Source organism: Choloepus didactylus, chromosome 10, assembly GCF_015220235.1.
Source record: "Choloepus didactylus isolate mChoDid1 chromosome 10, mChoDid1.pri, whole genome shotgun sequence".
Lineage (NCBI taxonomy): Eukaryota > Metazoa > Chordata > Mammalia > Pilosa > Megalonychidae > Choloepus > Choloepus didactylus.
Window position 1 is genome coordinate 83,649,787 of NC_051316.1, and position 27,591 is coordinate 83,677,377.

The 27,591-nt window shown below is 54.5% G+C and overlaps 5 protein-coding genes across 12 annotated transcripts; 2 read left to right on the top strand and 3 right to left on the bottom strand.

Annotated features, from left to right (window-relative positions):
* Positions 1-942: 942 nt before the first annotated feature.
* Positions 943-4,005, bottom strand: SIGMAR1 (sigma non-opioid intracellular receptor 1). 2 transcript variants are annotated; one of them, XM_037797248.1, is made up of 4 exons: positions 3,266-4,005; positions 2,912-3,112; positions 2,687-2,779; positions 943-1,899 (listed from the first exon to the last, which is right to left on the bottom strand). In XM_037797248.1, the coding sequence occupies exons 1-4, from the start codon at positions 3,609-3,611 to the stop codon at positions 1,445-1,447; spliced, it is 1,095 nt and encodes a 364-aa protein (XP_037653176.1). In that variant the 5' UTR covers positions 3,612-4,005; the 3' UTR covers positions 943-1,444. The 2 variants fall into 2 exon arrangements, with proteins under 2 accessions (XP_037653176.1, XP_037653175.1); XM_037797247.1 differs by having other exon boundaries at positions 943-2,029; positions 3,266-3,993.
* Positions 4,006-5,769: 1,764 nt separating this feature from the next.
* Positions 5,770-9,055, top strand: GALT (galactose-1-phosphate uridylyltransferase). Of its 5 annotated transcripts, none has more exons than XM_037797171.1 (11): positions 5,770-5,930; positions 6,157-6,326; positions 6,501-6,576; positions 6,689-6,737; positions 6,840-6,969; positions 7,167-7,223; positions 7,385-7,507; positions 7,804-7,936; positions 8,037-8,120; positions 8,439-8,593; positions 8,874-9,055. In XM_037797171.1, exons 1-11 carry the CDS (start codon positions 5,849-5,851, stop codon positions 8,952-8,954), a joined length of 1,140 nt encoding a protein of 379 aa, XP_037653099.1. In that variant the 5' UTR covers positions 5,770-5,848; the 3' UTR covers positions 8,955-9,055. The 5 variants fall into 5 exon arrangements, with proteins under 5 accessions (XP_037653099.1, XP_037653101.1, XP_037653102.1 ...); XM_037797170.1 differs by having other exon boundaries at positions 5,789-6,060; XM_037797172.1 differs by having other exon boundaries at positions 5,789-6,013.
* A 1,678-nt stretch (positions 9,056-10,733) lies between these two features.
* IL11RA (interleukin 11 receptor subunit alpha) lies at positions 10,734-22,108 on the top strand. Of its 3 annotated transcripts, none has more exons than XM_037798077.1 (13): positions 10,734-10,801; positions 13,759-13,858; positions 14,129-14,186; positions 14,869-15,038; positions 15,170-15,284; positions 15,443-15,475; positions 15,561-15,727; positions 16,429-16,592; positions 17,295-17,481; positions 17,817-17,924; positions 18,044-18,140; positions 18,388-18,470; positions 21,820-22,108. In XM_037798077.1, exons 2-13 carry the CDS (start codon positions 13,759-13,761, stop codon positions 21,822-21,824), a joined length of 1,287 nt encoding a protein of 428 aa, XP_037654005.1. In that variant the 5' UTR covers positions 10,734-10,801; the 3' UTR covers positions 21,825-22,108. The 3 variants fall into 3 exon arrangements, with proteins under 3 accessions (XP_037654005.1, XP_037654003.1, XP_037654004.1); XM_037798075.1 differs by lacking the exon at positions 21,820-22,108 and adding an exon at positions 18,922-19,395; XM_037798076.1 differs by lacking the exon at positions 21,820-22,108 and adding an exon at positions 18,981-19,395.
* Positions 19,417-23,769, bottom strand: CCL27 (C-C motif chemokine ligand 27). The gene is made up of 4 exons (XM_037798078.1): positions 23,646-23,769; positions 20,117-20,329; positions 19,840-19,972; positions 19,417-19,644 (listed from the first exon to the last, which is right to left on the bottom strand). The coding sequence occupies exons 2-4, from the start codon at positions 20,184-20,186 to the stop codon at positions 19,488-19,490; spliced, it is 360 nt and encodes a 119-aa protein (XP_037654006.1). The 5' UTR covers positions 20,187-20,329; positions 23,646-23,769; the 3' UTR covers positions 19,417-19,487.
* Positions 23,074-23,788, bottom strand: LOC119505361. The gene is made up of 3 exons (XM_037798080.1): positions 23,646-23,788; positions 23,362-23,421; positions 23,074-23,230 (listed from the first exon to the last, which is right to left on the bottom strand). Exons 1-3 carry the CDS (start codon positions 23,690-23,692, stop codon positions 23,080-23,082), a joined length of 258 nt encoding a protein of 85 aa, XP_037654008.1. The 5' UTR covers positions 23,693-23,788; the 3' UTR covers positions 23,074-23,079.
* Between the last annotated feature and the right edge of the window lie 3,803 nt (positions 23,789-27,591).

Sequence of the window (27,591 nt, forward strand, 5' to 3'; positions counted from 1 at the left end):
AGAGGCATGAGTTTGCAACCAGTCACCAATGGAGAGGCCCTAGCCAGGGCCTGTCACAGGCCATTTTGCTTGGGCCTCATGTTCAAAACCACAAGTTTACTTTTGATATGTTTTCCAGATGAGTTTATACATATGTAGTCATTTATATGTTTAATTGGAATGTCAAATTTTTAGAATATACATTTTTTATAACCATGTGTCTTCCATTTTTAATATACCAGGAACCTTAAAGGGGGGGAGTGGCTCAGGCCTTACTCAGCCTCAGAGCAGGACCCGGACTAGAGTGAGACCAGTGAGGCACCTAGGTTGCAAAATTTAAGAAGGCAGCTGTAGGGTCTTGGGTGTGAGTGCCTCCTTAAATCTTATACCCTAGGCATCTCTTTTGCTTGACTCTAGTCCTGGCCCTATTTCAGACACTGCCGGGTAGTGTGCCTGCTACTCACCCTGAGGGTCTCCCACAGAAGTGGGGGTGCCAGGAGAAAGCAGACCATGGAGAGGAACTGGGTGGGGGTGGATAGGGTGCCCTAAGAACCCAGAAAAACGCAGATGGAGAAAAGCTACTTGGCTTTTTCCAGTTCAAAAGTGGGTTCATACTGCCACCCTGTGGCCATCCAGGGCAGGGCATGGATTCTTAGGACTGTTCATAACCTCATCCAGCTATGAATTTCTCAAATTATGGCATTCACAATTGTGATGCAAAGGCTCTTATTAAACATGCTGTTCTCAAGGCCTCAACCCAGAACTGATCTCTGCGAACCAGGGCCAGGAATCTATAGTCAATGAGGCTTCAAGGCGATCCTATGCACACGCAAGTTTCAGTCCCTATTACAGTCCAAAGTCACTATCATATAGATAGGGAAACAAAGGCACACGGCAAAGGAGAGGCCTTCCTGAGGTCCCCCAAGTTAGCTTTTCCTGCTGCTAAGACACACAAAGAAATGGAACTGTTCAACAGGTCTTTATTAACAGACAGATGGACAGAGAATGCGGCAGGGTCAGTGTCTGGAAGCTGCGATGGGGATATGGGTGCAGCACAGGCCTTCTCTAGATCAGGGATAGCTCCTTGGACCTAGGCCCACCTCTCCAGGTACTCTCTCCAGTATGGACCCTGGGCTGAGGCCAGTCTTCCCATCATATCCCCGAGAGGAGAATGGGGGTCCTCCGGGCAAGGAAGACTCTGACCTCAGCATTCTCCACATTTCTCTGGTTCCCAGCTGACTTGGTTACTGAAGGGTGGGGGAACAGGCCACATGGGCCCTTGCATAGCAGGGGTGTGGAATGGGGATAAGGCCTATGGTGAGGACAGGGGAGATGAAGGGGAAAGGAATAATAGCTGCAGGGGAAGGAGGCCTCTAAAGGGCAGCTCCTCTTCCCTCTCACCCCCATAAACTTCTGCTGGGTTGAGGGATCAGAACCTGGCCGAGTTTGATTCCCACCCCCATTCTTAACTCCAGAGTCCTGATTGGGACTGGGGAAGCTCTGGAAAGGCCTGAGTTAGTGAGTCATGCTTGGGACGTATGTTTGAACATGAATCACCCCCTTGGTATATGTGGGGCTCCCTTCTGGATGGGTGTGAGTGCATGGTGCTGCCATACACATGGGTCTTAGTATCTGCATATGTGTCCCATATATTCCGCATGGTTCTCCGTGTTTGGCTGGATAAGCATGTATGTCCCTGTTTATACACCAGGAACTCAGTGTCTGCATGGTGTATGTCTCTGGACATATGGGCTCCAGCAAGTGGGCATGTGCAGGCCCACCCGCTCCTGTCCATCTGCAGGTCTTTCTCTAGGCCTGACTGGTCAGGGGTCTTGGCCAAAGAGGTAAGTGGTGAGTTCAAGTCGGAGTCCCCGGACATAGGCACGAAGAGTATAGAAGAGGGTGAGGAAGTCCTGGGTGCTGAAGACTGTGTCAGCCAGTGCGAAGGCCAGAGTGGACGGGATGACACCCCGGCCATACTCCACCATCCATGTGTTTGGCCCCCATTCCACAGCCGAAGCCTCACCAGGTCCGTGTACCACTGTCTCTCCTGGAAGACAGGGAGCACCCATGTAAGAAGCCTAGTATAGTTCTGCCCCTCCATCACTGCCGCCTCCCTAACTCATGGGCTGCCATTTCACCTCCACCTCACTTGGCCATTCATTGTATGGGCATCATGAAATTCTGCATTCCCAAGCCTCATTTATATAAAGAAGAAATTTAGTTAAACTTGGGCTGGACCTTTCAGATGTGGAAGGATGGTTTCAAGACTTGCGAGGCCTTCTGCGAGATATAACTGTTGAATCACAATGCCTGTGATGCTTGGATGCTTGTAGCACTCAACCTCAAAATTATTTTGAAATCCAAAGCTCTACTTTCTATGTAAATTATTTCACTATTTAAAAAAGAAGAAGACAACTGTCTACCTTGTCTTTAGGGCTGTGAGAGCATTTCTAAATAGCCAGCTGCATCTCCAACATTGTTGGAATGTTGGCTAAGTAAAATAAAGAGTATCTAGCAGACAAAAATCACTCTTGTAATAGGGGCCCACAGCCCTGCCCCAACCAACCACTTGTGGCTTACCTGAGGGGAAGGGAACCAGGGAGGGCCCCCCAACTACCCCTTTCCATTTCCATGGCTCCCTCCCCCAACTGTGGGCACCCACAGGGTGAGGGGATGACATCTCTGACGGAGCCTCCCTACCCACCTGGGTAGAACACCTCACTTTTGGTGGTGCCCTCTCTCCACTGGTGAAAGGTGCCAGAGATGATGGTGTCCGAGATCTCAGCCCAATAGCGCCCTGAGGGACAATCAGATGGACACCGAATATCAGGGTATCCGCGCCATCACACGGCCAGCCAAACATCAGAAAGGGGGGCCTGGGCCATAGTACAGTCCCCGCTTCCCAGTCCGGCCCGCCGCCAGCACTGACCCGAGTGGCCGCGGGAGCCCAGGGCGGTGCCGAAGAGCAGCACGTACTCGGACAGCGAGGCGTGCAGTAGGCACATGGCGCCCATCCAGCCGCCTGCGTTCACGAACACCCACTGCAGCTCCTCGTCCGGCAGCACATGGCCTGGGTGCAGCCGCCGCAGCTCCACGATCAGCCGGGAGAAGGCCAGTTCGTGGTCCAGCCCTGGCGAGGGCAGAAAAACCGCGAAGTCAAGGCTAGCCCAGGTCCTCGGCTCACAGACAGCGCTGCCAGCGGGTTCCGCTTCCCGCCCAGTCCCGGGCTTCCCGGGTTCGGCCCAGGCCGCCTCCACCTCCCACCCCCAGCCCGCCCACTCACCCGCGAACTGCCGCGCCAGCTGCGCTATCTCTTCGTGCTGGAAGACGAAGCTTTGAGTTCCCAGCCAGAGGCAGACGACCTGCGCCAGCACAGCCGCGGCAGCCAGAAGCAGCGCGGCCCACGCCCACCGCCGACCCACAGCCCACTGCATCCCGGCAGGCAGCCTGCACAACTCCGCGCAGGAGGCCGGGTGGGATCCCAACCCGAATCTGAGGCTGTTGACACAGCGTCCGAGCCCGCTACGCGCCGTCCGCGAACCGCTCCCCCGCCACCGCCGTGGTATGTCTCGCCCTAGCCAATCAGAACAGCCCAAGAACCCCGGCACCGCCCCCTCGGGTTGAACCATTTCTTCGGCGGGAGCGCCGAGGGGTGGGATGGCGCCCCGCACGTGAGGTGAGGAGGCTGGGCCAGGCCGTCTAAGCTGGCGGGCGCCAGGGCCTCCAAACCGGGTCTTTGCTAGCGTAACGCTGCGGAGGGGAAGGTGTGGGAGGCGGAGAGGCCAAGAATGGACTGTTCTGCCTGGGCTCACTGGATGGACTCCTTCCGGGACTCGTGATCATTAAGGCCCGCCTTTGCTAGCACAGAACGGAGAAGGAGGCAGTTCAACTTCGGAGCCTTAGGGAAGGCTTTCTGGTGGCGGTGACACCTTAACAGCGTCTTTAAGAGAGATGGCAAAGGCATTCCAGCCAACGGGACTTACTCCAAAACGAAGGCACCGAGAAGAGAGACAGCATGGGGTCTTCAAGGGACTACAATTCGTGTCTAGAGGAGATTGAAAGAACATTTTTTTTTTTTTTTTTTTTTTACCGGCTCTGGCTTTTTGTGGCACTCGTGAGCTGACCATTCATTCTCTAAGAATACTAGGCAGCAGGGACTAGCCCTGAAATCTGGCTTCTGTCCCTCTGTTCTAACCCTCTGGGACTGTTGGGGGTTGCAGCTCTTCCATCGAGTCTTTCAGAAGTTTCTCTTGCACACACTGTGCTAAAATAAAAGAAAGGGGACTGAGAGACTGGGAAGGGGGTTGGTGGTAATAGTCATCTTCCCCAGATCTCTGCTACATCAGAGGTCACACCTCTGGAATGTGGGAAGGAGACAGCCAGGTAGGCTCCATCCCAGCCATTTTCTTCTTCCCCAAAGGAGGGACCTTGGGGAGACCCAAATAGAGGAAAGGTTTAAAGATATTTTTAAAAATGTGTTCCTGAAGAGGGTCAGGGGTTAGTTTGGCATGATCCAGGGAGTGGCACTGTAGCATTAGTGTTTAGGAAAATGGGGTTGCTTCCAAAATAATCCAGTCATTCAAACATCAAAGACAGCTGAGGGAGCAGGAAAACAGGTCTCCCCCTTCTCCCCCCAGATTTTGGTCTGAGGGCCCTAGGGCAGAGGTCAGGTAAAAGATCAATGATCCAGTTTTTTGCAGCTCAGCTGTAAAGCACCTGGTTGGCTGGGCCCAGCCTAGGAGAAGGGTGGGGTTAAGGACTGCCCCAGGCCCTGGGCCCCAGCTGGGGGCCTCCCAGCTAATGCCCCAACCCCAGTTCACTAGGCGTCTGTCCTGAGTCCCACTTAAAGCTCAAAGGCATTTCAGTGCGGTGGGAAGAACCTGGGAGACTTGAAGTCAAACTTCATCTTGGCCTCTCATCCTCTGGGTGACCTTGATGCCTCTGTTCCCCATCTGTGAAATGAGGAAGAGGCTTAGACAATATTTGAAAGGCTCTGTAAAAGTGCCATGCGAGAAACTGATTTAGATTATATCCTAGTATTAGCCAATTGGTCTGATCCAAGGAAAAGTTGGAGAGGGAAAGGGGGTATGTAAGGGAAACACCGCTGCCCCACCCAGACACGGACTGGAGTCCTGACAGTCCTGTTCTCCCCACCTGTTTAGATATCATATAGCCCTCTTATCCCTCTCACTTCTTGTGCTTTTGATGTGGTTGTGTGCATGTGGATGTGTGTGTGTGAGAGAGACAGAGAATATAGTAACTTAGCCCTTTTTTCCAAACCTGTTTCTGCTGCTTGGGGGAATGGGTATGCTAAGGGAGAAGTACCCAGGTCTCCAGGTAACATCTGAAACCAGAGTCCAGATTAGCAGATCAAGGCCCACCCCACCGTCCAAATTTGCCTCTCCTTCACCACAGACTGAGCAGGGGACTGAGGTGATTGTAGATCAAGGTACATACTCTTACTCCATCCTAGAAGGTAAGCTGGGGGAGGGGTAAGCCGTGCCTGACTTGTGCACACGGGGGCATACCTTGTCCCACATGGAGCCTTGGCACCTGGCACATGATGGATACTCAGTAAATAAATATTTGATGAATGAATGAATGCAAACAGGTCTCCTAAGCGTTTAGGCGCCGAGGGACTCAGGCCCTGGGGTGGGAGCGGGGTGATCAAAGCCGTCCCGGGTAGTGCAACTCTGTCATGAGCCCCGCCCCCAGGCGGGCGGGCGGCCCCTTCGGGCAGTCACGTGCCGGCAACTGGCCAGTGAGCGGGGGTGGGGTGGGGTGGGGGAAGGGCAGGGCAGACCGCGAGATGGACCCGTGAGTGGTGGCCCAGCAGACGTTCCAGAAGGATCCCACGGGTGGACTCATGTCGCGGAGCGGAGCCGGCTCTGAGCAGCGCCAGCGGCCGTCAGAGGCAGACGTCACTGCAACAACTTTCCGGGCGGGCGGTAATGGCAGGGTGGCTGGGACGCGCAGAGACATGGAGCCGAGCCGGCCCCTTCCTCAGGAAGTTCTTGTCCCCATCCCCAAGGTCGGCACGCCCACCACCCGCAAGGCCGACCGGGACTGGGACTGCAGGCCAGTCGGCGCTGCGAAGGGCGCCTCCGAGTTGGGGCCGCGGGTGGGTGAGACCCTGGGGAGAAAGGGAGACTGACCTTGAACATTTGCCCCCAGACCATCAGCATATCCGCTACAACCCGCTGCAGGATGAGTGGGTGCTAGTGTCAGCTCACCGCATGAAGCGGCCCTGGCAGGGACAAGTGGAGCCCCGGCTTCTAGACACAGTGCCCCGCCATGACCCCAACAACCCCCTGTGCCCTGGGGCTACACGGGCCAATGGAGAAGTAAGCCTTCAGAGTCCACATCCCCCTGCCCTCTTAGAGCTGCCTCTCATCCACAGAGGCAGTGGTCCTCTTTTTGGTTCAAATCCCTTGTAGCCTGTCTATAGCTGTTGAAGCTCACCAGGTGACTTGTGGTACAAGGCAGGGGACACTTTCTTACCCCATTCTTGCTGGTAGGTGAATCCACATTATGATGGCAACTTCCTGTTTGACAACGACTTCCCGGCTTTGCAGCCGGATGCCCCCAAACCTGGTAACCTGGCCTCAGGTGCTGGGGGGTGGGGGGTGGGGTGGGGCCTGGGGTGGGGGGAGGCTGGGCCTCTTGGGGGATATCTGCTGCAGAGAGTGATACCCCTTTCTCTCAGGACCCAGCGATCATCCCCTTTTCCAAGCAGAGGCTGCTCAAGGAGTTTGGTAACTATTCATTTCCCCTCTTACAACCTTCAACCCAGGGCCTGGACTGAGCACTGTAGGTCCTATCCATACTCTGTCAAACCCTCCTTCCTCTCCCCCCAGTAAGGTCATGTGCTTCCACCCCTGGTCGGATATGACACTGCCACTCATGTCAGTCCCCGAGATCCGGGCTGTCATCGATGCATGGGCCTCAGTCACAGAGGAGCTGGGTGCCCAGTACCCTTGGGTTCAGGTCTGTGAGGCCACCCCCTCCTCTGAATGGGCAGGAAGGGGGTGGTGCAGCTTTGGTTCTGAGGAGTGACATGGAGTGACATTCCTGTTTGCACTGAGACTGTGGTCCACTGAGGGTGTGGTGGGGAGGGGGTTGATGTAATGCTTTTTTTTTTTTTTTTTTTTTGTCTTCTAAAGCTCCCTACCCCTACCCACTAGATCTTTGAAAACAAAGGAGCCATGATGGGCTGTTCCAACCCCCACCCCCACTGCCAGGTGAGTGTGCCGGGGGCTCCAGTTGGTTTCTGGGCTGGGTCCCAGCCAGCAGTATGGGGAGGGGAACTGGATTAAGGGAGGGGACAAAGGAAGAATGCTAGTGATGTGGAGGTTTGGGGATGAAAAACCTGCTTGCTCTTCTCTGCTCCTGCCCTTGACAGGTGTGGGCCAGCAGTTTCTTGCCAGATATTGCCCAACGTGAGGAGCGGTCTCAGCGGGCCTATCAGAGTCAGCATGGAAGGCCCCTGCTAATGGAGTATAGCTACCAGGAGCTGCTCAGGAAGGTGGGAGAGATCCAGCCAGGCCCTGTGTCCCCAAGGAGTCCCTAGCCTTCTCACCCCAAAAGAGAGAGGTGTGTAAAGAAGGAGGGTAGAAAGGAGCTAGTAGGGAGACTTCCTAGGCAGCCTCAGCAATAATTTAAAGGAAAGATGATGGTGGCTTAAACTAGGATGGTAGTGGTGGAGGTAGTGAGAAGCCATCAGATTCCAGTACTTTTTTGTTCTTCTGCTTCCCTGCCTGTTTACTGACCCCACCCCACCCCCATCTGCCTTGGTGACCTCTCTCCGTTCTGTCTGCCCAGGAACGTCTGGTCCTGACCAGTGAGCACTGGTTAGTGCTGGTCCCCTTCTGGGCAGTGTGGCCCTTCCAGACACTGCTGCTGCCCCGTCGGCATGTGCTGCGGCTACCTGAGCTGACTCCCGAGGAGCGTGATGGTGAGTCTCCCAACTGCGCCCCGGGGCCGGGCTCTGGATAGGGGTGGTACTGGCAGGGCCGGAATCTAGGCCCCAGTTGAGAGTCAGGCTCTGGTTCCAGATCTAGCCTCCATCATGAAGAAGCTTTTGATCAAGTACGACAACCTATTTGAGACGTCCTTTCCCTACTCCATGGGCTGGCACGGTGAGGTTTTTTGAGTACCTCTATCTAGTCCCAACACTGTTTCTGGGTCCCTGGGGTTCAACCAAGTGGACTACAACTCCCAGAAAGCCTTGAAGGACTTGCTGGGAGAAGGGTCCAGAACAGGGATGCCAGGGCTGAGGGTGGAGAGCAGCAACCTTGGTGAAACTGTCTCCTAGCATACTTTTCGATGCCTGGGCTCTTCTCTAGTAGGGGATCCGGGAAATGTAGTTTTCAGGTACTTGGCTTGGTTTGGGGATAGGGGTTAGACTAAAGAACTGAGAAAGGATCCTCCCCATCCTGACGCCTTCCTCTTGTTAGGGGCCCCTACGGGATCAGAGGCTGGAGCCAACTGGGACCACTGGCAGCTGCATGCTCATTACTATCCTCCACTTCTGCGCTCTGCCACCATCCGGAAATTCATGGTTGGCTATGAAATGCTGGCCCAGTCTCAGAGGGACCTCACCCCTGAGCAGGTCAGGACTTGGAGCAAGCAGGGTCCCCAGGTCCCCTTTTCTTCCCACATCCTCAAGACAGCCCAACAATCATGGCCCTCAGAACCCCCATAACAACCTGGGCATCCCTAAGGACTCAGGAGCTAATCAACTTCTTTATCCTCCAGTGACTCCAACAGTCCTTATCCCCAGCCTCCCAATCCCTCAGGCCCTCCCCTGGTGTTTCCTGGGTGCTCAGAACTCCCTATCACCGTTCAGGGCTGCCCTCTTCCTCCCTGATTATGCCCTGTTCCCCTTCCAGGCTGCAGAGAGACTAAGGGCTCTTCCTGAGGTTCATTACCGCCTGGAGCAGAAAGACGGCAAGACAGCAGCCATTGCCTAACAACCCTGACCACAGGGCCCTGACTCCTTCTGCCTGAGGGAACCAGGGCCTGAGGTTTGGGCAGATGTGGGATCAATAAAACTATGTTTCTCAAACTTTAATCATATGTTTTAATGCCAGAGGAATGCGAACTCTAACCCTCAGGGTCTGGGGCTGAAGCTGAAGGCACAGCTCCAGCCACAACTTTTCTGTGCCTACACGTGCAAAAACTTAAGGATGCAAAAATTCCAAGCTCTCCCCCACCCCAGATCTCTGAACAAAATTAATACGCAGTATCCTGCCTAACCTATAGATTCTCTTACTTCTGGCATAATGGCTGCATCCTTAAATTGGGGTGCCCACTTCCCAGTTTAAGAAACTTTTAAACTCCTGTGCTCTTGGCTGTGGCTGAGGCTTTGGGAAGGCCAGAGTCCCCTTTCACCATCACCCCTGGGGTGTCAGCTCACCAAGCCTGGGCCTGAGGGTTTGGTGGAAAGCAAATGAGCAGGATCCTGGTCCCAGTGGTCAGCGGCCAGACCCTGGGCTGCTGGCCAGGACGCTGGCTTTGTGAGTGGCTGCAGCTTGGCCCTGCTCCAGCCCACAGGGGCTGAAGGGGTGGGTAGGGAGCATGGACGTGGCTTTGTGTCCTTGGCATCTCCAGACTCCTATGTGCAGCATGTGCAGGTTCTGCACACTTGTGTTGCCCCTGGCAGCCAGTCATTGCACAGGGCAGAAAACCACCCTGGCAAGGAAGGGGCCGGCCAGAGTTAGGTGCCCCAGGGCCTGGTAGGGGAGGGGATGGCTCTTAGAGTGACCCTGGGTCACTCTCTGGACCTCTGGACCTGTTTCCCCAGTGTGACTGTAGAACAGTATGTGAAAAATGGAATGCGTACCAGGAGCCCTGATACCACCTGGTGTCCTCCAAACTTTTAGGTGGGGCCAGGGCTTGTGAGCAATACAGCAATGACCTGAACACTTTTTGTCTTCCTTTTTCCCTCAGGGGAACTGAGTCTCTGATAGGGGAAATCACATCAAGGCTGGATAGTGACTGGACATGGCTTAGAGAACCTTGGCTGCCTGCCATCCACTCCAGGGTTCTTTCTGCCCTGCGACCCAGGAGGGGAAGGGTGGAGGTCTTGGGGTCTTCCCTTAGTCTGGAAGGAGCACCGACAGGCATGAGACACGCTTTTGTTGAGCCCCCAGTGACTGGAGAGGGTGATAACCCTGGGTGGGTGGCTGGTGTTTTACTCAAGGCCATACACACACTCCTCTAACCTTAAATCTCTGATTCTCAAACTTGGCTGCATTTTCAAATTGTACAGTACTGATGTTTGATCCAACACTCAGAGATTCTGATTTAATTGGTATGGAGTGTGGCTTTGCAGTTTTAAAAACCACAACATCCAACAGAGAGGACTGCCCTACACTAGTCCTCTTCCTGCCTTATCTTATCTGGAATTACAGTAATCTTCAACTTCTCCAGTCACCTGCCCGAGGCTCCTGAGCCACTGAACTTGAGGCTTTTAATGAGAGCTGGGAGGGGGAGGGGCCTGCAGGCATCTAGTCCCGCTGTCCCCTGGAGGAGAGGCTTCAGACGGGGACCAGGAATCCAGATCCAGACTCTGTCCCCGGCAGCAGCCTCAGTCCAGGACGGGACGGGACGGGACAGGAAGTGTCCGGCGAAGGTGGGGGTGGAGGTGATTGGCAGTTGGAGGCTCCAATAGGCCGGGGAGCCCCCCTATTTCACCCCTCTTCCTCCATTGGCGCCTGGGTGGAGCCACCCCCACTGCAGGGGCCCAGGGCGGGAAGGAGTAGAGGCTGGGGCAGAGGGCGAGGGCGGAGGGCGCTGGCGGCGGCAGCCGCGGAAGGTGAGGCCTGGGGTGCCGGCGGGTGTAAACGCAGTCTTGCCAGGAAGGGGCAGGGTGGAGTAGTGAATGATCTGAAAGGGCTGGAGTGACCGACCGGCTGGTGTGTGTGTGTGTGTGTGTGTGTGTGTGTGTGTGTGTGTGTGTGTGTGGCGATGTCAGTGTGTGAGAATCCATAGCTGTCACTTGATACAACTGTCAGCTAGTGTGACTACGTGTGTCAGTGTGCATGTGCCTGAGTGTATGTGGCTGAGTCTGCATGTGGCTGTGCAAGTGTGGGATTATGTGTATATCTGTCAAGCCTCAGTTTCTGGTGAGAGACCAGGCTGTGTGTCGGTGTGTGTGAGTGACCGCGACCACATCAGTGACTGTGCCTTCGGAAGGTCTCTGTGGGGTTTAAGACTGTGTCTGCCAGTGTGAGAGTGGATGGCTGGTTTGTGTGTGCCACTGTGTGACTTCAGCAGTAGCAGAGCAAGAGTGAGACTTGTGACTATATGTGTGTCCTGTCCTGAGTGTTAGCTGTGTCTGTATCCTGAGGATCCACTTCAACAGCCAGTGGGACCAGCCTTTCTACCCAGTGCCCAGCACAGGGGACCCACCCCTAATATACACTGCTGAGCCTCCTTCTGCTCCAGAGTCCCTCCGTAACTGTCCACTGCTCCTGATTTGCTGTCTCCCTGTCTGACTCGATTTCTTTGTATTTCTCTTCTCTCCCTGCTACTGTTTTCCTAGAGCTCTGTATCTCTCTGTCTCCTCACAGTTTTGTCTCCCCAGGCGTCTCCAGCTGTTGTTCTAGTTCTGCCGCTCACTTTGTGTGTCTCCATCTATGTCCCCATGCCTGACTGCCCTGTTTACCTCTTTGTTTCTTTGGTTCCCTGGGGCCTTAATAGTGATGAAATGCAGACCTGCGGTTCCTAAGGAGTCCCTGGGAGAGGGGGTTTAAACCATGATGAGGAGTTAGTTGCTTTTAGGGAGTGCTGTGACCCCCTCCCAGGGACTGAGTGCTCACTGTGTGCGTACTGGGACCCTGTGAGGAAGAGGAGGCTGTGTGTGTCGGGGTGAGTGTACGGGTATGTGTGAATGAGTCCGAGTGAGTGTGTCAGAGTGGAGCAGTGTGACTGAGTGGCTGTATCTGAGAGAGCCTGTCTGAGGGGGAGTATGGGTCTTGAGTATCTGGCACCGAGGGACCAAAGGCATTTCCTGGTGCTGGGGCCCAAGGAGTGCAGGGGTAGGTGGGAAATAGCTGGAACTTCAGGAGAGGGGGAACTGGACTCTTTGGCCTCTCCTCATACCCCCAACCTAGGGCCTCCCTCCCACCTCGCAACACAGCCAGCTGTTCCCTAAGGAAACACTTGCTGGGGAGTAAGGGTGGGAGAAAGTGTGTGGATATGTCTGATTTTTCGTTTGATTGTGTCCACGTGTGTTCAGTGGAGGATGCTTTTTGTTGAGTGTGCCTGGGTGAGCCTACGCGTGAACGTGGCCGTGTCTGGCTGGGTAAACACAGGGGAGCTCTCACTGATAGGGACATACGCAGCCCTCCTCTCCCTCTTGCTGGCCCTGGCTTCGGCTGTGGCTTCCTTTCCAGACTTGGGGGGAGGCCGCTTTCCTTCCCACAGCCTCATGTAGGAGGGGAGGAGGGAGAAGGGAGGGGGCGCCTGGCTGGGGGCAGGGAAGGGGAAGAAGGGGGTGATTCCGGGGTCCCATAACTGAGTGTAGCTGGAGGCGGGTGCTGCAGCTGGTGGGAGGTCCTGGAGGCCATGGACACTCAGCCACCGGGATCACCGAGGTACGGCGGGGCTGAGCAAGGCGAATATGGTTGGGGTCCTAGGGCTGAGCCACTAGACACACTCAGACAGACACACCAACATGTGGATGTCCTGCTCTACTCTGCTCCGGAGGGGCCTGGGCTCCTCCTCCTCTGGTGCGCTTGCCCAGCCCTCTCCCTATTTGTCCCTTCTCCTATCCCCATGACCATTTCCTCACTGCCTTCCTCCTCCTGCCCTCCTGAGTCCAGAATCCCTCTCTCCCAGCTCCCTAACCGCTGCTGTTAGCTCTTTCTCAGCCTCTAGGAGTTTTTACTGCCCCCAGCCCAGCCCTCAACTCACTGAGCCCCCATCGCCTCCCAGGTTTGATCTCTGAGAGTCTCTTGGTCCTGTGACCCCCAACCCAGGCCCCTGTCCCTGCAGGCTCCCATTTCGTCTCAGCTTCCCCTCCCCTCCCCTCCCTGCCAGCCACCCTGTCTCCATGCGCTGGCTCCTCGCCCACCCCCCAGCCTCTGGCAGCAGCCGGGGCATCTGGATCTGCTTAACTCTGCAGCCCCAGCCTGCACACTAGCCTCATCCAGCCTCACAGGCTTGAGACCAGCAAGATTTCAGAGCCAGGCCCAGCAGAGTGGCTTGAGTAGCCAGAGCAGGGAGCGAGGCCTGGGCGAGAGGCTTGGCAGCCAGAGCAGGGCTAGGCCTCCTGGTGGGAGTACAGGGTACTCAGACCCACCACGAGAGCCCCCCCACCCTAAGGTGATGAGGGCTACTCCAGGTCAGTCAAAGGCAGTGACTAGCCAGGGGCCAGGTAGGGGTGAGCACCAGGATTCCCACCAGCTAATTGGAGGGTTAATGGGAGTGGCCAAGCTGGTGCCAGCACTAGTGCCAGGGGTGGGCGTCAAGGGCGGGGGAGGGGGTGATATTAGCACAATCTGTTGCCTCCGGCTTTTGTTCTGGGCCCTAAGCCCAGGACTGAGATGGAGGGGGTGTGTATGTGTGTGTGCACGCGCACTTGGCTGTACGGTGGGAAGGGATCTCAAATCAGATCTTATGAATCATCCCCAATGATTTCTGATAGCCTTACCTTACTTGGTGCCTCAGTTGCCCTCCTAGGAAGCCCCAGTTTTGGAGAGGATGAGCCAGGTTTTAGCCTTCTATCCTGGGGACGGGGGATCCCTGATCCTACCTCTCTTCCCACAGATGAGCAGCAGCTGCTCAGGGCTAAGCAGGGTCCTGGTGGCCATAGTTACAGCCCTGGTGTCTGCCTCTTCCTCCTGCCCCCAAGCCTGGGGACCTCCAGGTGAGAGAAACTCTGCTCTATGGCCCCAACTCTGACTTGTGACTTGCTATCCTCACTGGCCCCCTCCCATGCCTAACTTGTGACCCTCAACCCCTGATCCCTAACCTGGGCCCTCTCTACCCTGTTCTCTGACCTTTGTCATCAGATTACAATGTGATGTTTGACCCAAGCTCCCCACCCAGGGCTCAAAAGTCTATCCTTTACCCTATCACTTTCACAAAGTGGGCAGGGGGTGCAGGGAGAGCCTCATTTCAGAAGTGCCATCCACAGGGGTCCAGTATGGGCAGCCTGGCAGGTCTGTGACGCTGTGTTGCCCCGGAGTGACTGGGTAAGTGCCCACCTGCTTGTTGGTCTGTGCTCATGACCCTTTCTTGATCCTGCCTGGTTGTCACACCCTCTGTCTGTAATGTACTTCTCTAACTACCCTAACCCTCTATCCCATCCTTATTCAATAGAAAAGTTAACCAATATGTATTGAGCACCTGCTAAGTAACTGGTCTATTCTATGCTCTGGGGATAGAGCAGGCAAGCTCCCTGCCCTCACAAAGCTTACATACTTGAGGGGAAAACAGACAATAAACAAACAAGAATCTTTTCTGTTTTGTAGGTAATCAAAAGAGAGTGAAGTGGAAGAGGATGACTGAGTGGTTACTTTTTATTGGTGATCAGGGAAGGCCTCTCTGAGGAGGTGGCATTGAAGCTGACTGGGGTATAAGCATTCCTGGCAGAGAGAACAGCTAGTGTAAACTATCTGAGGTGGGCATGAGATCCACACTCCTGAAGAACAGAAAGAAGGCCAAAGTGGCTGGAGTGCAGTGGTTGAGGGGGGAGAGACCTAAGAGCTGAACAAGAAAAGGAAAGCAGAGGCTAGATCACAGAAGGCTTAGTAAGCTGGGGAAAGGAGTTTGGATTTTATTGAAAGTGCAGTGAGAAGCCAGTGAGGTGTCATGGCATAGTCTGACATACTTTAAATCTGCCCTCTGTCCATCCTCCTCTTACCCTACCCCCAGGGCCCCAGTGTCCTGGCTTCGGGATGGGGAGCCAAGGCTGCTCCAGGGACCTGACTCTGGGCTAGGGCAAGAACTGGTCCTGGCCCAGGCAGACAGCACTGACGAGGGCACCTACATCTGCCAGACCCTGGATGGTGCTATTGGAGGCACAGTGACCCTGCAGCTTGGCTGTAAGTGGAGATGGAGTATTGGTGGCAGTGATGAGAATGGGCTCCTGGGGGAATCTGGACCCTGAGTGAACCCTTTAGGATGGGCAGGACCCAGGGACTGCTCAGTCTCCAGCTGTACCCTCTGCTTCTAGACCCCCCAGCCCGCCCTGTTGTCTCCTGCCAAGCAGCTGACTATGAGAATTTCTCCTGCACTTGGAGTCCGGGCCAGGTCAGCGGTTTGCCCACCCGCTACCTCACCTCCTACAGGTGTGTGCATGATTGGGTGTGTGTGCCTTTACATTTGGGTGTGCCAGTACAAGGTGGGTATGGGAGGCAGGTAGGGAGGTCCTGAGGGAGGTGTCAAGAGTGGGGGGAGGACCCTCTTTTCTTTCTGGACCTCAGATTGCCTCCCCTACTCCCACCAGGAAGAAGATGGTGCCAGCAGTTGATGGCCAGAGGTAGGACATGAGAGAGAAGATGTGGGCACTAGCTGGGTCCCACCCTGGGCATTTACAAAGACCAAGATCACATCTTCCCTCTTAGGATGAGTCCATCCACAGGGCCCTGGCCATGCCCACAGGACCCCCCAGGGGCTGCCCGCTGCATGGTCCATGGGGCAGAGTTCTGGAGCCAGTACCGGATCAATGTGACTGAAGTGAACCCCCTGGGGGCTAGCACACGCCTGCTGGACGTGAGCTTGCAGAGCATCTGTGAGTGTCCACTCCTAGACCTCCTCCCAGACTCCAGAGTACAGATGCCCCAACACCAACCCTCAAGCCCAGCGCTCGCAAACAGCTTGCTTCCAACATAGAACCCATTTAAGCACACAGAATGTCTTGAATGATGCCCCTCTCTCCCAGAAAGGGCCCCCATGGAAACTAAGAAGACAAGGGATCAGAGCCCTGGAGGCAGGGTTACCTCAGCACACATTCAAGAGCTTGCTACCACTACCCCTCTGCCCCACAAATCCTTTCTGGCTGCCTAGTCCCAGAGCTGCCTCCCTGCTTCTAGGCCCTTTGCTGAAGGCAGCCATATCTCATGTTCTTCCCTGCCTAATGGAAGCCTTTGCTGGCCTCTCCTTCCTCTTGGCCTGTGTGTGGGAGGGGGGCACTAAAGCTCTGACTGGAATTTGGGCTAACTCATCTTTCTTTGCTGGAAAGCAGAATGGCTCTTTTATTCACTCCACCAACATGTCAAAGCCCCGCCCCTAGATCTCAGCTCATTTTGTAATAGGGATGACAGACAGATCCTGATCCTAATGGATGATCAAGTTTAAGATTGCCCCTCCCTTCCCTTGGAAGCTCCTCACTCAAGTGTCTTTAAGCACACAGCCTCCTCCCCATGGGAGGTGGTGAGAAAAGGAAGCAGGTACCTGTCGCCTGCCCTGACTTTGTGTCTCCGCTGCCCTCAGTGCGCCCTGACCCACCCCAGGAGCTGAGGGTGGAGCCAATACCTGGTTACCCCCGCCGCCTGCGGGTCAGCTGGATGTACCCTGTCTCCTGGCCCCGCCAGCCCCACTTTCTGCTCAAGTTCCGCCTGCAGTACCGCCCAGTGCAGCATCCAGCCTGGTCCACGGTGAGGCCTGGAGCGCGTATCAACCAGGGGCTGTGGGTCCTGTCTCTGGTTTCGTGTCCCTGGGTGTCCTGCAGGGCTTCCCGGGGCTGGCTGGTCACTGAAGCCTGTGGGGCTGTAGTCTGATACATGCCCATCTGGGAGAAGACAGCAGCAGCTTTTTAAAAATCACTTTTCTAGGAAAGGGAAGGGGTGCCTTTCACCCAGAGGCACATTTTCATACAAACGCTCACATACCCCGCTGAAGATAGTAGTGAATTCCCATCTCTGGAGAGGTCAAGGATTGGATGGCATCAGGCCTGGGAGGGACTGCCTCGGATAATAATAACCAGTATTTAATGAGCTCTGGCTGGCTGCCTGCCCGGTACCGTGCTACAAGTTTCACATGCATTATATTGTTTACATATATTCACCCCTATTTCACAAATGAATGAGCTGAGGCACAGAGAGGCCTAAGGTCAGTCAATGGTACAGCAAAGATTTGAACCCAGGCAGTATAAGTCCACAGCCTATTTACCTAACCACTAAACTCTGTTGTCCTCCCATTGCTAGGTTTAGACCCGTCCCCACCAGTTACCCCAGCAGGCTGACAGGGACGGGTGTGGGAGGAAAGGGTGCTCTTTGCAGACATGGGCTGGGCGGCGAGTGGGTAGGCTGTTCGCTTACAACCGCAATAAAGCGCCAACGTACCATCTTCACCCCCAGGTGGAGCCGGCTGGGTTGGAAGAGGTGATCACGGACGCAGTGGCTGGGCTGCCCCACGTCGTGCGGGTCAGTGCCCGGGATTTTCTGGACGCTGGCAGCTGGAGCGCCTGGAGCTCGGAGGCCTGGGGGACTCCGAGCACTGCTGAGAGGCAAAGCCAAGGGAAAGCGCGAGGCCCAGCCCATTCAGGTTAGGCCCCGCCCCGCAGCAACTCTGCCGGCCGCGTTCGCGTAAACCGCGCCCCTAGATCACGGCCCGCAGGCATAGGACGGGTTTTTGCGGTCCTCTGCTTCAATCTTGCGGGCCTGCAGCCCAACCCAAGCTTAAAGCCCGTCCCTCAGGCTCCGCCGCTTGCAGGCGCTATTTCTACCAGCTACATCCCTCAGAAGCCGGCCCTTACTTTCGGACTCCGCCTCCTGGGCGTCCTATGGCCAATCCAGGCCTTGGCCTCTCCTGGCGGGCACTGTTTCCACCCCCTCCAACCCCACGTGGACACTTCTCCTCTGGTCTCCTCTGGTCTTCAGAGCCCCTATGGAAGGAGATACCATCCGGGGGCCAGCCACTCACGGAGCCGGAGGTGGAGAGCCCGGCCCCTCCAAGGCCTTCCCACCAGCCAGACTCTCGGCCACTCGGTGAGCTTGGGCACGTGGGCAAAGGACCTAGAGGAGGCAAAGCCACAGAAAGAAGGGGACGCTGAGCTTGTGCAAGCTCGCTTTCACGGTGACAAATGACCCTCCTCCCTCCCCCTCAGACCATAGGGACTCTCTGGAGCAGATGGCCATACTGGTCTCATTGGGAATCTTCTTTTTCCTGGGACTAGCAGCTGTGGCCCTGGCACTGGGGCTCTGGTGAGTGACTGCCTGTGGGCACTCAGCCTTCTGATTCTCATGGGCCACTCCCAACCTTCATGACTTCCCACAGACCTCCCCTGAACCTGATTCTGGAAATACTCCTCCCCACCCACCATGCCCCGCCACACACTCTCTAAATTCATGATTCTCACAGAATCCTCTTCTGACCCTATACTAACCTTTTTGGAGGTGGCTGAGATGCCCCACATTGTCGGGGAGACTTAGCTGCCTTTTTATGCCCCAGGCTGAGGCTGAGATCTGGCCAGAAGGATGGACCCCAAAAGCCTGGGTTCTTGGCCCCAATAATTCCTGTGGACAAGGTTCCAGGTGAGTAGGACCTCCAGGGAGTTTGGGCTTGGAGAAGTGTGCCTCCATTTTGAGAATGTCTGGATTAAGAGTTGGATGCCCTAGTCCATCCTCAAGGTGCTGGGATCAGAGTTGGGTCTCTTTCTCATTCTTATGATGTCTAGACTACTAAGGGCTAGGCTTGCTTTGTTGAGTTCTAGGCTCAGAGGTGGGTCTTGTGACTTCCTCTCATGGTATTGGAGCTCAGAGTTCTATTCCTCTTTTTATTCTCAAGGTATTAGGTTCAAAGCTGAATATCCATCCTTATTTGTGGGATGTCTTGGGTCAGAGCTGGGTCCCCTCCCTCATTCTTGATATGTCTGGGCCCAGAGCTGGATCTATTCCCTCATCTACAGGGTGTTGAGACTCAGAGCTGGGCTCCTCTACTCCTCAGATTGTTGGGCTCAGAGCTGGGTCCTTTTCCTCATTTCAGGGCGTCTGGCCAAGATCCAGTCCTACTCCCACCCCTGATTTGCCTCCTGATTCTTCTAGGAGCCCCAAACCTATAGAGGACCCAGGAGGGCACAGCTGATTCTGCCTATCTCTCTGTCTTGCTGGTGTGGATGGATGGACAGATAGAACCCCAGGCAGGACAGTAGATCCCCATGGAAGGGTTGTGTCTCAGCTGGAAGATCTGATTGGAGCCAAATTCTTTGAGCCCTTGTATTCCAAACTTTCCAGCTGAAAGGTGCCTGAATCTTTGATTTCATCCTAGAGCTGGAGGTCCAGCCTGAGGGACATGTATATGAGTGTATGTATGTATCCATGTGTGACCATGTGTATATGAGGCAGGGAACATGTATTCTATGTATGTGTGTATGCACAGGGGAGTGTGGGGGTGCCTCTGGCCCTTGGCTTTGCCCCCGGTGGGAGTTGTGGAGGTGTAAATAAAGAGAATGAGGAAGTTCTTCTGTTTATTGATCTCTCCCATTTAGGGCTCACTGAAGAGTGCATAGAACTTGGAGATAAAGCCAGAGACCATTATCCAATGCTACATTATTATTTTGGCTGTTGGGGGACACAGCCCATTTTCCTGAGCTGCCCAAAGTTCAGGTTGGGAAAAGTCCCCTGGAGTCTCCTTCCTTGACGCTGAAACCACTGAATCAGGCTACAGTTCTGGGGGTGGATGCAGACACTGCGTTCACCTAGGTGAAGCCTGGGAAAGGAAAGGACCACAGCACTAGTCAAGGCTTGGGGATGAGATTAAGGTCCAGAGGTTAGGGGGAAGGGCCAGATGAAAACCCAAGACAGCACCAGAAGTAGCTGTTTGGGCTGGGATTAGGATCAGCATCTGGAGTCAGGACTGAGGTCAGAGTCAGGGGTTGGTATGAGGGGTGGGGTCAGAACTCACACCAAGGCCCGGAGATGACAGTCTCCATCAGCCTCCTGTAGTTCCACCCGGATGACCTTCCTCAGTAGCTTGTTCGAGGGTGTCTTTTTGTAGAGCTCAGTACAGCAGGTGGTGACGGATGGCAGTAGCAATGCTAGAGGACATTGGAGCTATGTGTTCAGTGAGTTCCTGTCCTAAGAACCCCTCCATCAGACAGCTGGAGGCTGGCCTTCCCGGACCCCTTTCCCTCCATCCCACTCACCCATATGCTTGGCCTTCTAGATCCCCAAGCACTCACCTGTCCCAGGGTCTGGCCTCAACAGCAACAGTAGCAGCAGGAGGCTGCTGGTAGATGGGGGCCTCTTCATGCTGCCCAGCCTGGATGCTTCTGATTCCTCCTCCTCCCCTATCTTTTATCTTGGTGCCTTTTATCTGGGGCACGAAGTGAGTGAAAGGCAGCTGGGCATGTCCTTGCTCATCCTGTGACAGCTCCAGAGATCTAATTCTTGGCCTGTTTACACAGATCCCTTGCTCTTTTAGGACTGCCATTTCCCATGGGCTCCTAAGCCCTGGGCAGAAGGGCAGTGCATGGTGTGAGGACTGCTGGTAGTGGCTAAGGGCAGGCAAGGATCCACAGTGCCATCCAGTGATGGATATTTCAACTCACATACTCAGAGCCACACATTCAATCACACCTTGATCACTCGACCAGCCTCACAGAGTCCCGTGTAACTACAAGCAGAGTCATATAGCCCCATTACACCCAAAGTCCCCCTCTACCACACTTGTGTTTTCACAGTCATCCACACTCTCACAATACTAGTACACACAGATTCTGAGGGGGGAGGTTAGGGGTGGGGTGGGAGCAAAGAGCAGGCCAGCACCAACTTGCCTTCATCTTCCCCTCCCCACTTCCTGCCTTGGCCTGCCTGCCTTATCAGGAGAAATTGATAGGAATGGGTCCCCAAGGCAAGCCTTTCTGGCTGAGAAGGAGTTGGCTCGGCCCAGCTACATTCAGAGTAAAAAGCTGGGAGAAGGCCCCTTTTAGGTGGTATTGCAGGTACCTTAGTGATGCTGAGGTGGGAGCTGCTTTCCTCAGGAAGGTAAGACAGGGAGGAAGGGTAGAGTGGATGAAGAGGGGAAGATAAGGGTTGAAGCCAGGTTGCTGCTGTCAAAACAGGTAAAAGACTCAAGAAATCTTATCTTCCTGTTTTTGCCCAGTCCTGTTCCAGGAATATCAGCTTCTTGCCAGCAGTAGCCTGGGGTTTCCATAGCGCGACTAGGCCTTTCTTGCCTTGCCCCAGGTCCCAGTCCCCAGCTGGTTGGAGACATCAGACTGGAGCTTGATTACCTCTCTTTTGTTCTACTCAAATTCTAGCCTCTCAACACTGTGAGCCTTGGAGGAATACCCCCGCCCCACCTCCCCATCCTATAATATCCCCATCCCCAACCCCTACACCCTCTGAATTCCATCCTCCCACTACAGCCCTTCCCTGTCCTATGTCCAACCTCCCCATTTCCTTCCTGTCCTTTCCCTCCTAATCCCATAATCTATACCCAGCCCTCATTCCCCTCCCCCCACATATCCAGATGCAAAACTTCTACCCTCTCCTCACGGAGGAAGTGGGCAACTGCTGAAGGTGGGGCTGCGGGTGTGGTGGGGTGGCATGCTGCTGTATTTAGGGTCCCTAGCAACTTGAAGAATTTTCCACTTCTGGTCTGGAGATTTCAACCTTCAGGTCCTGCTCTATATTTGAAATATAAACTGAGTCATAATCCAGTAATCCAGCCCTTGTCTGGTTGTTCCAGGACTGCCTTCTGCTCTGTGGCCAGCACTCCCTATGAGACAGGGCTTCCTTTGGGATGGGGCCTTACAACTTCCCTGGGCAGCCCTTTCTGTTTCAGCACTGTTTCAATAATCAGGAGGGGCTTCAGCTCCAGGAGTAGGGACCAGACCCTCTCCAGGCTGAACTAACCCAGCCTCTCCTTCCTCCTGCCCAGGGTGAGATTTGAAGTTTCCTCCCTGGAGTTTGTCTCATGGATCTTCAGGTCATCTGACAGTGTCCTGGTGAGGTGTGGGCCCAGGGCTGGACAGGGTACTCCACATTTGAAGAGGTTCTTGATGTGGACATTGTAAAGAAATGCTCAAAACCTCAGGTGCTTTCTTGAAAGTGGCCACAACCCAGCTGTCACTCATCTTGAACTTCTGGTACCAGAGGCATTAGGGTCTCTCTCCCACCTTCAAGTTTGGACTTGTGCCCCAGAGCTTGTGTGTAACGATCAAGAAAATTTCCCAAGGGCTATTGTTTTGTCACAAGTCTCCTCCATCAGCTAGGTGCCTGCTACACACATTGTGGTCTTTCCTGGACTTGTCAGTCCAGAGACCTGGGAAAGTAGGAAACAAATTCTTCCAGATGTGCACCTATCTCCCCTTTTTGGCTTCTCCAAAGGCCCATGTTGTCTCAGGAAGGGTCTACCCAGCCTTAATCTGCTGTGGCAGGGGCAGCCCCGGGCAGAAATTCAGCTTTGCCCTCCGCCAGTAACTAGGCTGTCTTTTTAACCTAGTCCACCACTTTAGGAGCTAGTAGGTCCCTGGCTGACTGGATGACTAGGCAGAATGGGGTAGAAGGGAGCAGTGGCCCCTGGACTGTCCTAGGGAGATAGCGAGAACTGCTAGGTGGGCTGATGCCAAGTATCTCTAAACCTGGGATACAAGAAGAGAACCAGAAGTTGGAGTAAGTGTAGGAAAGGTCCCCAACAGTCCCAAGTCACTCCCCTGTGGCAGCCTGAGGTTAGGTTGCTTTTAGGAATCTTCCTTTTCTCCCACTTTCAGACTGCTTCCTCCAATATGGATTTAAAATGCTTTGGATCCACTCCTAAGAAGAGAAGTCTTCAGACACATGACAAAGTCCTGGCCGGGAGGAAGGCGGGAGCAGAGAGCTGGGGTTGGCAGAGCAGAGGAGGGAACACATCAGTGCGGGGATAAGGTTGCCAGGAAGTCCAGGCCAGGACTATTTAGTTCCCTCCATGTAGCTAATCCCAGTGATGGTTGTGTGTGGGGGGGAGGGCAGTCACTGATAGTGATGGGAGGCTTGACACTGATGAGGGGCCCTTCAGAATAACGGGGGCCCTGACATAGACGGGCATCCTATCAGGGAGAGAGGTCCTGTCATCAAGGAAACGGAGCCAGCGTGGGGAGGGGCTCCCAGCCCGAATGGCGACAGCGGCGGCAGTCAGGAGGGCGGTACGCTGGGCTTCGGTTTAAATTTTTAATGTACGGGCTGTCTGGGCGGCGGCGGCGCGGCGAGGGAGCCAGCGGCGCGAGGGTTGGGGAGCAGGGCCCAGGCCGCTCGACAGACAGCTCATCAGGCCCCGCAGAGGCTCCAGCTTCTGCTCCCCGGGGTGCGCGGAGCTGTACGACGACCCGACACTGGCATGAGGCGGGGCGGGGCTCCCGAATTCATCCCCGCCCCGCACCCTCCGACCTCCGAGACTGAGCCTCGCCCATGCCCCGGGCCAGTCCATTGTGTCGCAGCCCCTCACCTCCGCTCCCTCCGCCACGTGCGCAGCCAGGGGAAAAAGTAGAAGCAACCCCAGTAGATCCTGCAGTGAGAAGGCAAAGCGGCGCCGGGCGGGGCGGGGCTGACCCCAGAGACTCCACCCCTCGGACACCTCTCCCCTTTCCTTTGGGCTCCGCCCCGCCCCTAGAGGCGGCTCCCGCCACAGCCCTCGCCCCACGGAGGCCACGCCCACCTACCCCAGAGCCCTCCACCCACCCTTTGCGTAGCAACCTGGTCTCTCCCCCGCCGAACCCCGCCTCCACTCACTCCTCCTCCGCCTCCAGCGCCACCTCGTATCTCTTCAATCCGGACATGTCCAGGTCTCCGAACGTCTCCTGGGAAGCGGCATCATTGGATCAAAGCTTCCCCAACCCCAGTTCCCTTTCTCCGTCCTTCTTATGACGATTCTGATTTGCTCTCAGGCAAATTGAGGCAGATGTCCCCGAGAAGCCTCAACTGCCACATCAGGACAGGATGGGATTGAAGATTTGGGAAGCACTAGAAAGAGTTATGGGGTTAGGAAGTCGGGTCACTTCGGGGGCCTGGGACATTTAGGGAATCAGCGCGAGGGGTTTGGCAGTCATGGGGCTGGGAGATTTGGGGTCCTGGGTGAGGGTTTTCGGGGTCTGGGGTCACCTGGAGGGAGGGCTGAGGGACTGCCACAGCCTAAACTCCCGCCCTCCCTAGCTCCACCCCGGAAACGGGCCGTTAACTTTACGTCACAGGGACTACCGTCCGCACCCGGAAGGGGTGGAGCCAGGGCCTACACCCAGAACGGGCGGAGCCAGAGCGTTTCACTCAGAGGAGGCGGAGTCAAAGTACCGCAAGGAGTTGGAGCCAGGGCCTGTCACTAAGGGGGCGGAGTCGGGGCTTATTGTTAAGATGCGGGGCACAGGACCCTCTTATTGGGATGGAGTTAGATTTTGTAGCTCCACCCTCAGAGACGCAGGCCTCAGCACTAGGCAGCCAGAAAAGAGCTTTGGGCCTCTGTCCAGCACTGCACTGTTCTCCCAGTACCTTCTTTCCTCTCCCTCTCCCTGGCTTCCCGGCCTGCCTTTCTTGCCTGCCCCATCGACCCTTTGCTGAGGAGGAACAGGCCCTCAGAGAAGTCTCACTTTAGAGCTATCCAAGCTGTGGAAACATGTTGGCTGAGTGGCCTTAACTAAGTCACTTAATGGCCAAAGTGTCATGGTCCTTCCTTTTTAAGCTTAGACCTACCTTCCTGTGATTTTTTTTTTTTTTTTTTTTTTTACCCCCTACACAGTCATGAAGTCAATAAATAATTTACTGAGTGTCTGCTACATCCCAGGCACTGTGCTGGGCGTGGAGGTGCAGCAGTAAAGAAAACAGACACCATCTCCACCCTCAGGTTGCTTATCATCTGGGGTGGAGATGAGGGTCAAAAGAGACAATTAGATCATTATAACAAACGTAGCAGGCTGGCTGCGGTAGAGCTCGAAAAGGGCAATTAACCCAGTGTGGACATGTGTAAGTGGGTGAAGGCATCTGCACGTGGGTGTTTGTGTGGGTTTGTGTAGCTATGCACTGTAGCTGCTGGCTTGTTCCATCCATCCCTTTGTGGTGCACAACCTCACAAGGCCTTCAGGGGGCGTCTAGAACATAGGGAAAAGGGATGTGGAGTTCCTGGCCTGGGCACTCAACTTCATGGAATCTACAGAGGGCGTCTTACGCATAGGGAAAAGAGTATATGGGGTTCCTGGCCTGGGTAAGGGAGTCCCTGGCCTGAGCAGTCTGGGCTGTCTTGTTCCAGAAGGGGCTGGAAATATGCAAGAAAACAGATGACTCAGCTCTGGCTCCTGAAAGTCCCCAATCCTGGGAATGTGTCTGCTTCACTCCACCTACTTCTCCAAGCCCTCAGTTCATATCCAGAGCATTCTGGCCCAGCCTGAGGCAGAGTTTGACGCTGCAGTCCCAGAGTGTGGGTGGAACATTGCTGAGAACTTCCAGAGGTGGCAGGACATCCAAATGAGAGGAAGTCTTGAGCAACAGTGTACCCCCCTTTCCTGGCCCTCTGGAGCTTGAAGGGACCTCAGCTCTAGCCAGACACTCTCTGGGTCTCTTGGATGCCCCCTCCCCTTCATTCCTTGCAATCTGGACCACTCCTAGCCTCAGGGTGCCAGGGCTGAGCTTGCTTGGGGTGGGGGGGATCTCAGGGGAAAAGAGCCCCTGAGCAGAAAGCAAAAGGTGACCTTTGTGGTTGGAGATGGAGAGCACTGAGGAGTCAGTGATGAGGCAGAGGAGGCTGTATGGAAGAGAGAACCCTGACCAGAGTCTTGAGGATGGGTAGGGCAGGAGACAGGACATTCTAGGTAGAAGGAACAGCAAATCCCAGGGGCTCAGAGGAGGGGCAGAGGGTTTTATGATTAATCCCAATGTGGCTGAGGTGGGGGAAAGGCAGACAGTGAGAGAGGCTGTGTGGGGTGGGGGGAAATAGTTTCTGGTCAGAACTACTTTTAGAAAGCTATTTGAATGGTGGAGGACAGAGCTATGGGGATGGCCAGCCCAGGGGCTACATCTACCCAGAGGAGAGAGGGTGAAGCCAGGGTTGGATAATAGCAGTGTGCTTGAGGAAGAGGCAGATACCACATTCATTAAAGAGTTAGAAAGCCCATGACTTGGTGGCCAACTGAAGTGAGAGGAAGAAGAAGGTGGAAGAGCCAGGGATGATGTCCATATCCCCTTCTAGTTTCCAGGCTACAGAGCCCATGGTCTATTTGTGTGATTTCCTCTTGGACAGCTCCCAGACACCTTATTCCAAAATGAAACTCCTGATAAACCCTTGATTCCCAACACACTCCACCCAGCTTGTCCCCTCTCCCAGTCACCCATCTCCGGGAACAGCACTGTTATCACTCTAGTTGCTCAGGCCAGAGCCTAGCATCATCCCTGGTTCCTCTCTTTCCCTCATTCCTCAAATATGATCTATCAGGTAGGCCTGTTGTTCTGCTTCATAAGTGTATCTGGAATCTCTCTCCACTTCTGTATTCCAACTGCCACCACCTGAGTCAGACCAGAAGCAGCATCTCTTTCCTGAACTACAGAAACAACCCTTGGACTTCCTCACTCTTTTTTTGCACAAACAGCCCATTTTCCAGACTATCAAGTCTCCTTAAAATGTTATTGAGCTCATGTTACTCTTCTGCTGAAATCCTTCTCAACACTTAGAACAAAATCAACACTCCTTCCTGTGGCCTGCAAAGCCTTGTATCATGTGACCCTGGCCTCCCTGTCCTACCTCACCTTATACCCTCTCCTCCTTGCTCACCATGCTCCAGCCACACTTTTGTCCTTGAATGGCTGTCTTCTTCTCTCTTAGGTGTTAGCTTAAATATCATCTCCTCAAAGAGACCTTCCCTGCCCACCCTATTTAAAACATGTCAATGCCTTCTCCTCCTTTTTATCTTTCTTAGACCTTATTAATTGTGTCTTTCATGCACATACTCAGTTTGAAATTCTTTTATTTATATGTTGTAGCTGATCTTTGTTATTATTTTGCCTGGCCAGCATTTGAATGCCCTGCCCATATTTGGGAAATCTCTCACCATATGACTCTTGGTTGGAGGCAGGGTCCACCACCACATAAAAGCCCAATATGTCATATACCTGCTTTCTCAATATCCTTCACAGCTAGAGAGTGGTCCTGTGATCCAAGTTCAGCCCATCAGATGCACCCTCCCAGGACTGTGAATAGGAGTTGTGAGGCAAGGAGCAGACACTGTGGAGAAACCATTTTGATGGTGGTGGTGGCAAGTGTCAGCTTTTGCTTCTCAGCCCTTTAAATCAGCTGATCCAGTGGTGTTTGCAGTGTCTGTGGCCGTTGCCATGCTGCATCAAGCCTGTGAGCAAGTTGCTCACACTCCTGGCATGCTACTCCTGGGTCAGAGCCATCCTTCCCTCAAGCCACACCTATGGCCTCATGGAGTGTTTCCTATGACCAATGACCCATAGGTCAATTTTTGAGCCTGATTTATATAACTGGAACCAGCTATATAAATACTGCATGTGGTAGCTTCCTCTTGGGGGTGGGGATCCTTGAAATGATGGCCTGACAAATATGGGTTTGTCACAGAATTGGGGTTTTGATGGTGATGGACTCAGATCTCCAGGATCGTGATTCTGAGATCCAGAGTCCTAGGGGGGTACCAGTATGACAACACTGACGCCACTGGGGATAAATCTTTCCCTCCCCTGC

Excerpts from the sequence above, each read along its gene's own strand:
- CCL27 (XM_037798078.1), bottom strand. The coding sequence starts at position 20,186 with ATGAAGAGGCCCCCATCTACCAGCAGCCTCCTGCTGCTACTGTTGCTG. Across the intron at positions 19,973-20,116 it reads GAGGCCAGACCCTGGGACAG|CATTGCTACTGCCATCCGTC; the intron begins GTGAGTGCTTGG and ends AATGTCCTCTAG. Across the intron at positions 19,645-19,839 it reads TGTCATCTCCGGGCCTTGGT|GCTTCACCTAGGTGAACGCA; the intron begins GTGAGTTCTGAC and ends TTCCTTTCCCAG.
- IL11RA (XM_037798075.1), top strand. The coding sequence starts at position 13,759 with ATGAGCAGCAGCTGCTCAGGGCTAAGCAGGGTCCTGGTGGCCATAGTT. Across the intron at positions 16,593-17,294 it reads AGCATCCAGCCTGGTCCACG|GTGGAGCCGGCTGGGTTGGA; the intron begins GTGAGGCCTGGA and ends CTTCACCCCCAG. Across the intron at positions 18,141-18,387 it reads GCCCTGGCACTGGGGCTCTG|GCTGAGGCTGAGATCTGGCC; the intron begins GTGAGTGACTGC and ends TTTATGCCCCAG.
- LOC119505361 (XM_037798080.1), bottom strand. The coding sequence starts at position 23,692 with ATGTCCGGATTGAAGAGATACGAGGTGGCGCTGGAGGCGGAGGAGGA. Across the intron at positions 23,422-23,645 it reads GCGCTGGAGGCGGAGGAGGA|GATCTACTGGGGTTGCTTCT; the intron begins GTGAGTGGAGGC and ends TTCTCACTGCAG. Across the intron at positions 23,231-23,361 it reads ACGTGGCGGAGGGAGCGGAG|CTCCGCGCACCCCGGGGAGC; the intron begins GTGAGGGGCTGC and ends GTCGTCGTACAG.
- GALT (XM_037797173.1), top strand. The coding sequence starts at position 5,934 with ATGGCAGGGTGGCTGGGACGCGCAGAGACATGGAGCCGAGCCGGCCCC. Across the intron at positions 6,970-7,166 it reads CCCAGTACCCTTGGGTTCAG|ATCTTTGAAAACAAAGGAGC; the intron begins GTCTGTGAGGCC and ends CCTACCCACTAG. Across the intron at positions 8,594-8,873 it reads GGGACCTCACCCCTGAGCAG|GCTGCAGAGAGACTAAGGGC; the intron begins GTCAGGACTTGG and ends TTCCCCTTCCAG.
- SIGMAR1 (XM_037797248.1), bottom strand. The coding sequence starts at position 3,611 with ATGGTTCAACCCGAGGGGGCGGTGCCGGGGTTCTTGGGCTGTTCTGAT. Across the intron at positions 2,780-2,911 it reads GGGCTCCCGCGGCCACTCGG|GGCGCTATTGGGCTGAGATC; the intron begins GTCAGTGCTGGC and ends ATTGTCCCTCAG. Across the intron at positions 1,900-2,686 it reads AAGTGAGGTGTTCTACCCAG|CACCCAGGACTTCCTCACCC; the intron begins GTGGGTAGGGAG and ends CACAGTCTTCAG.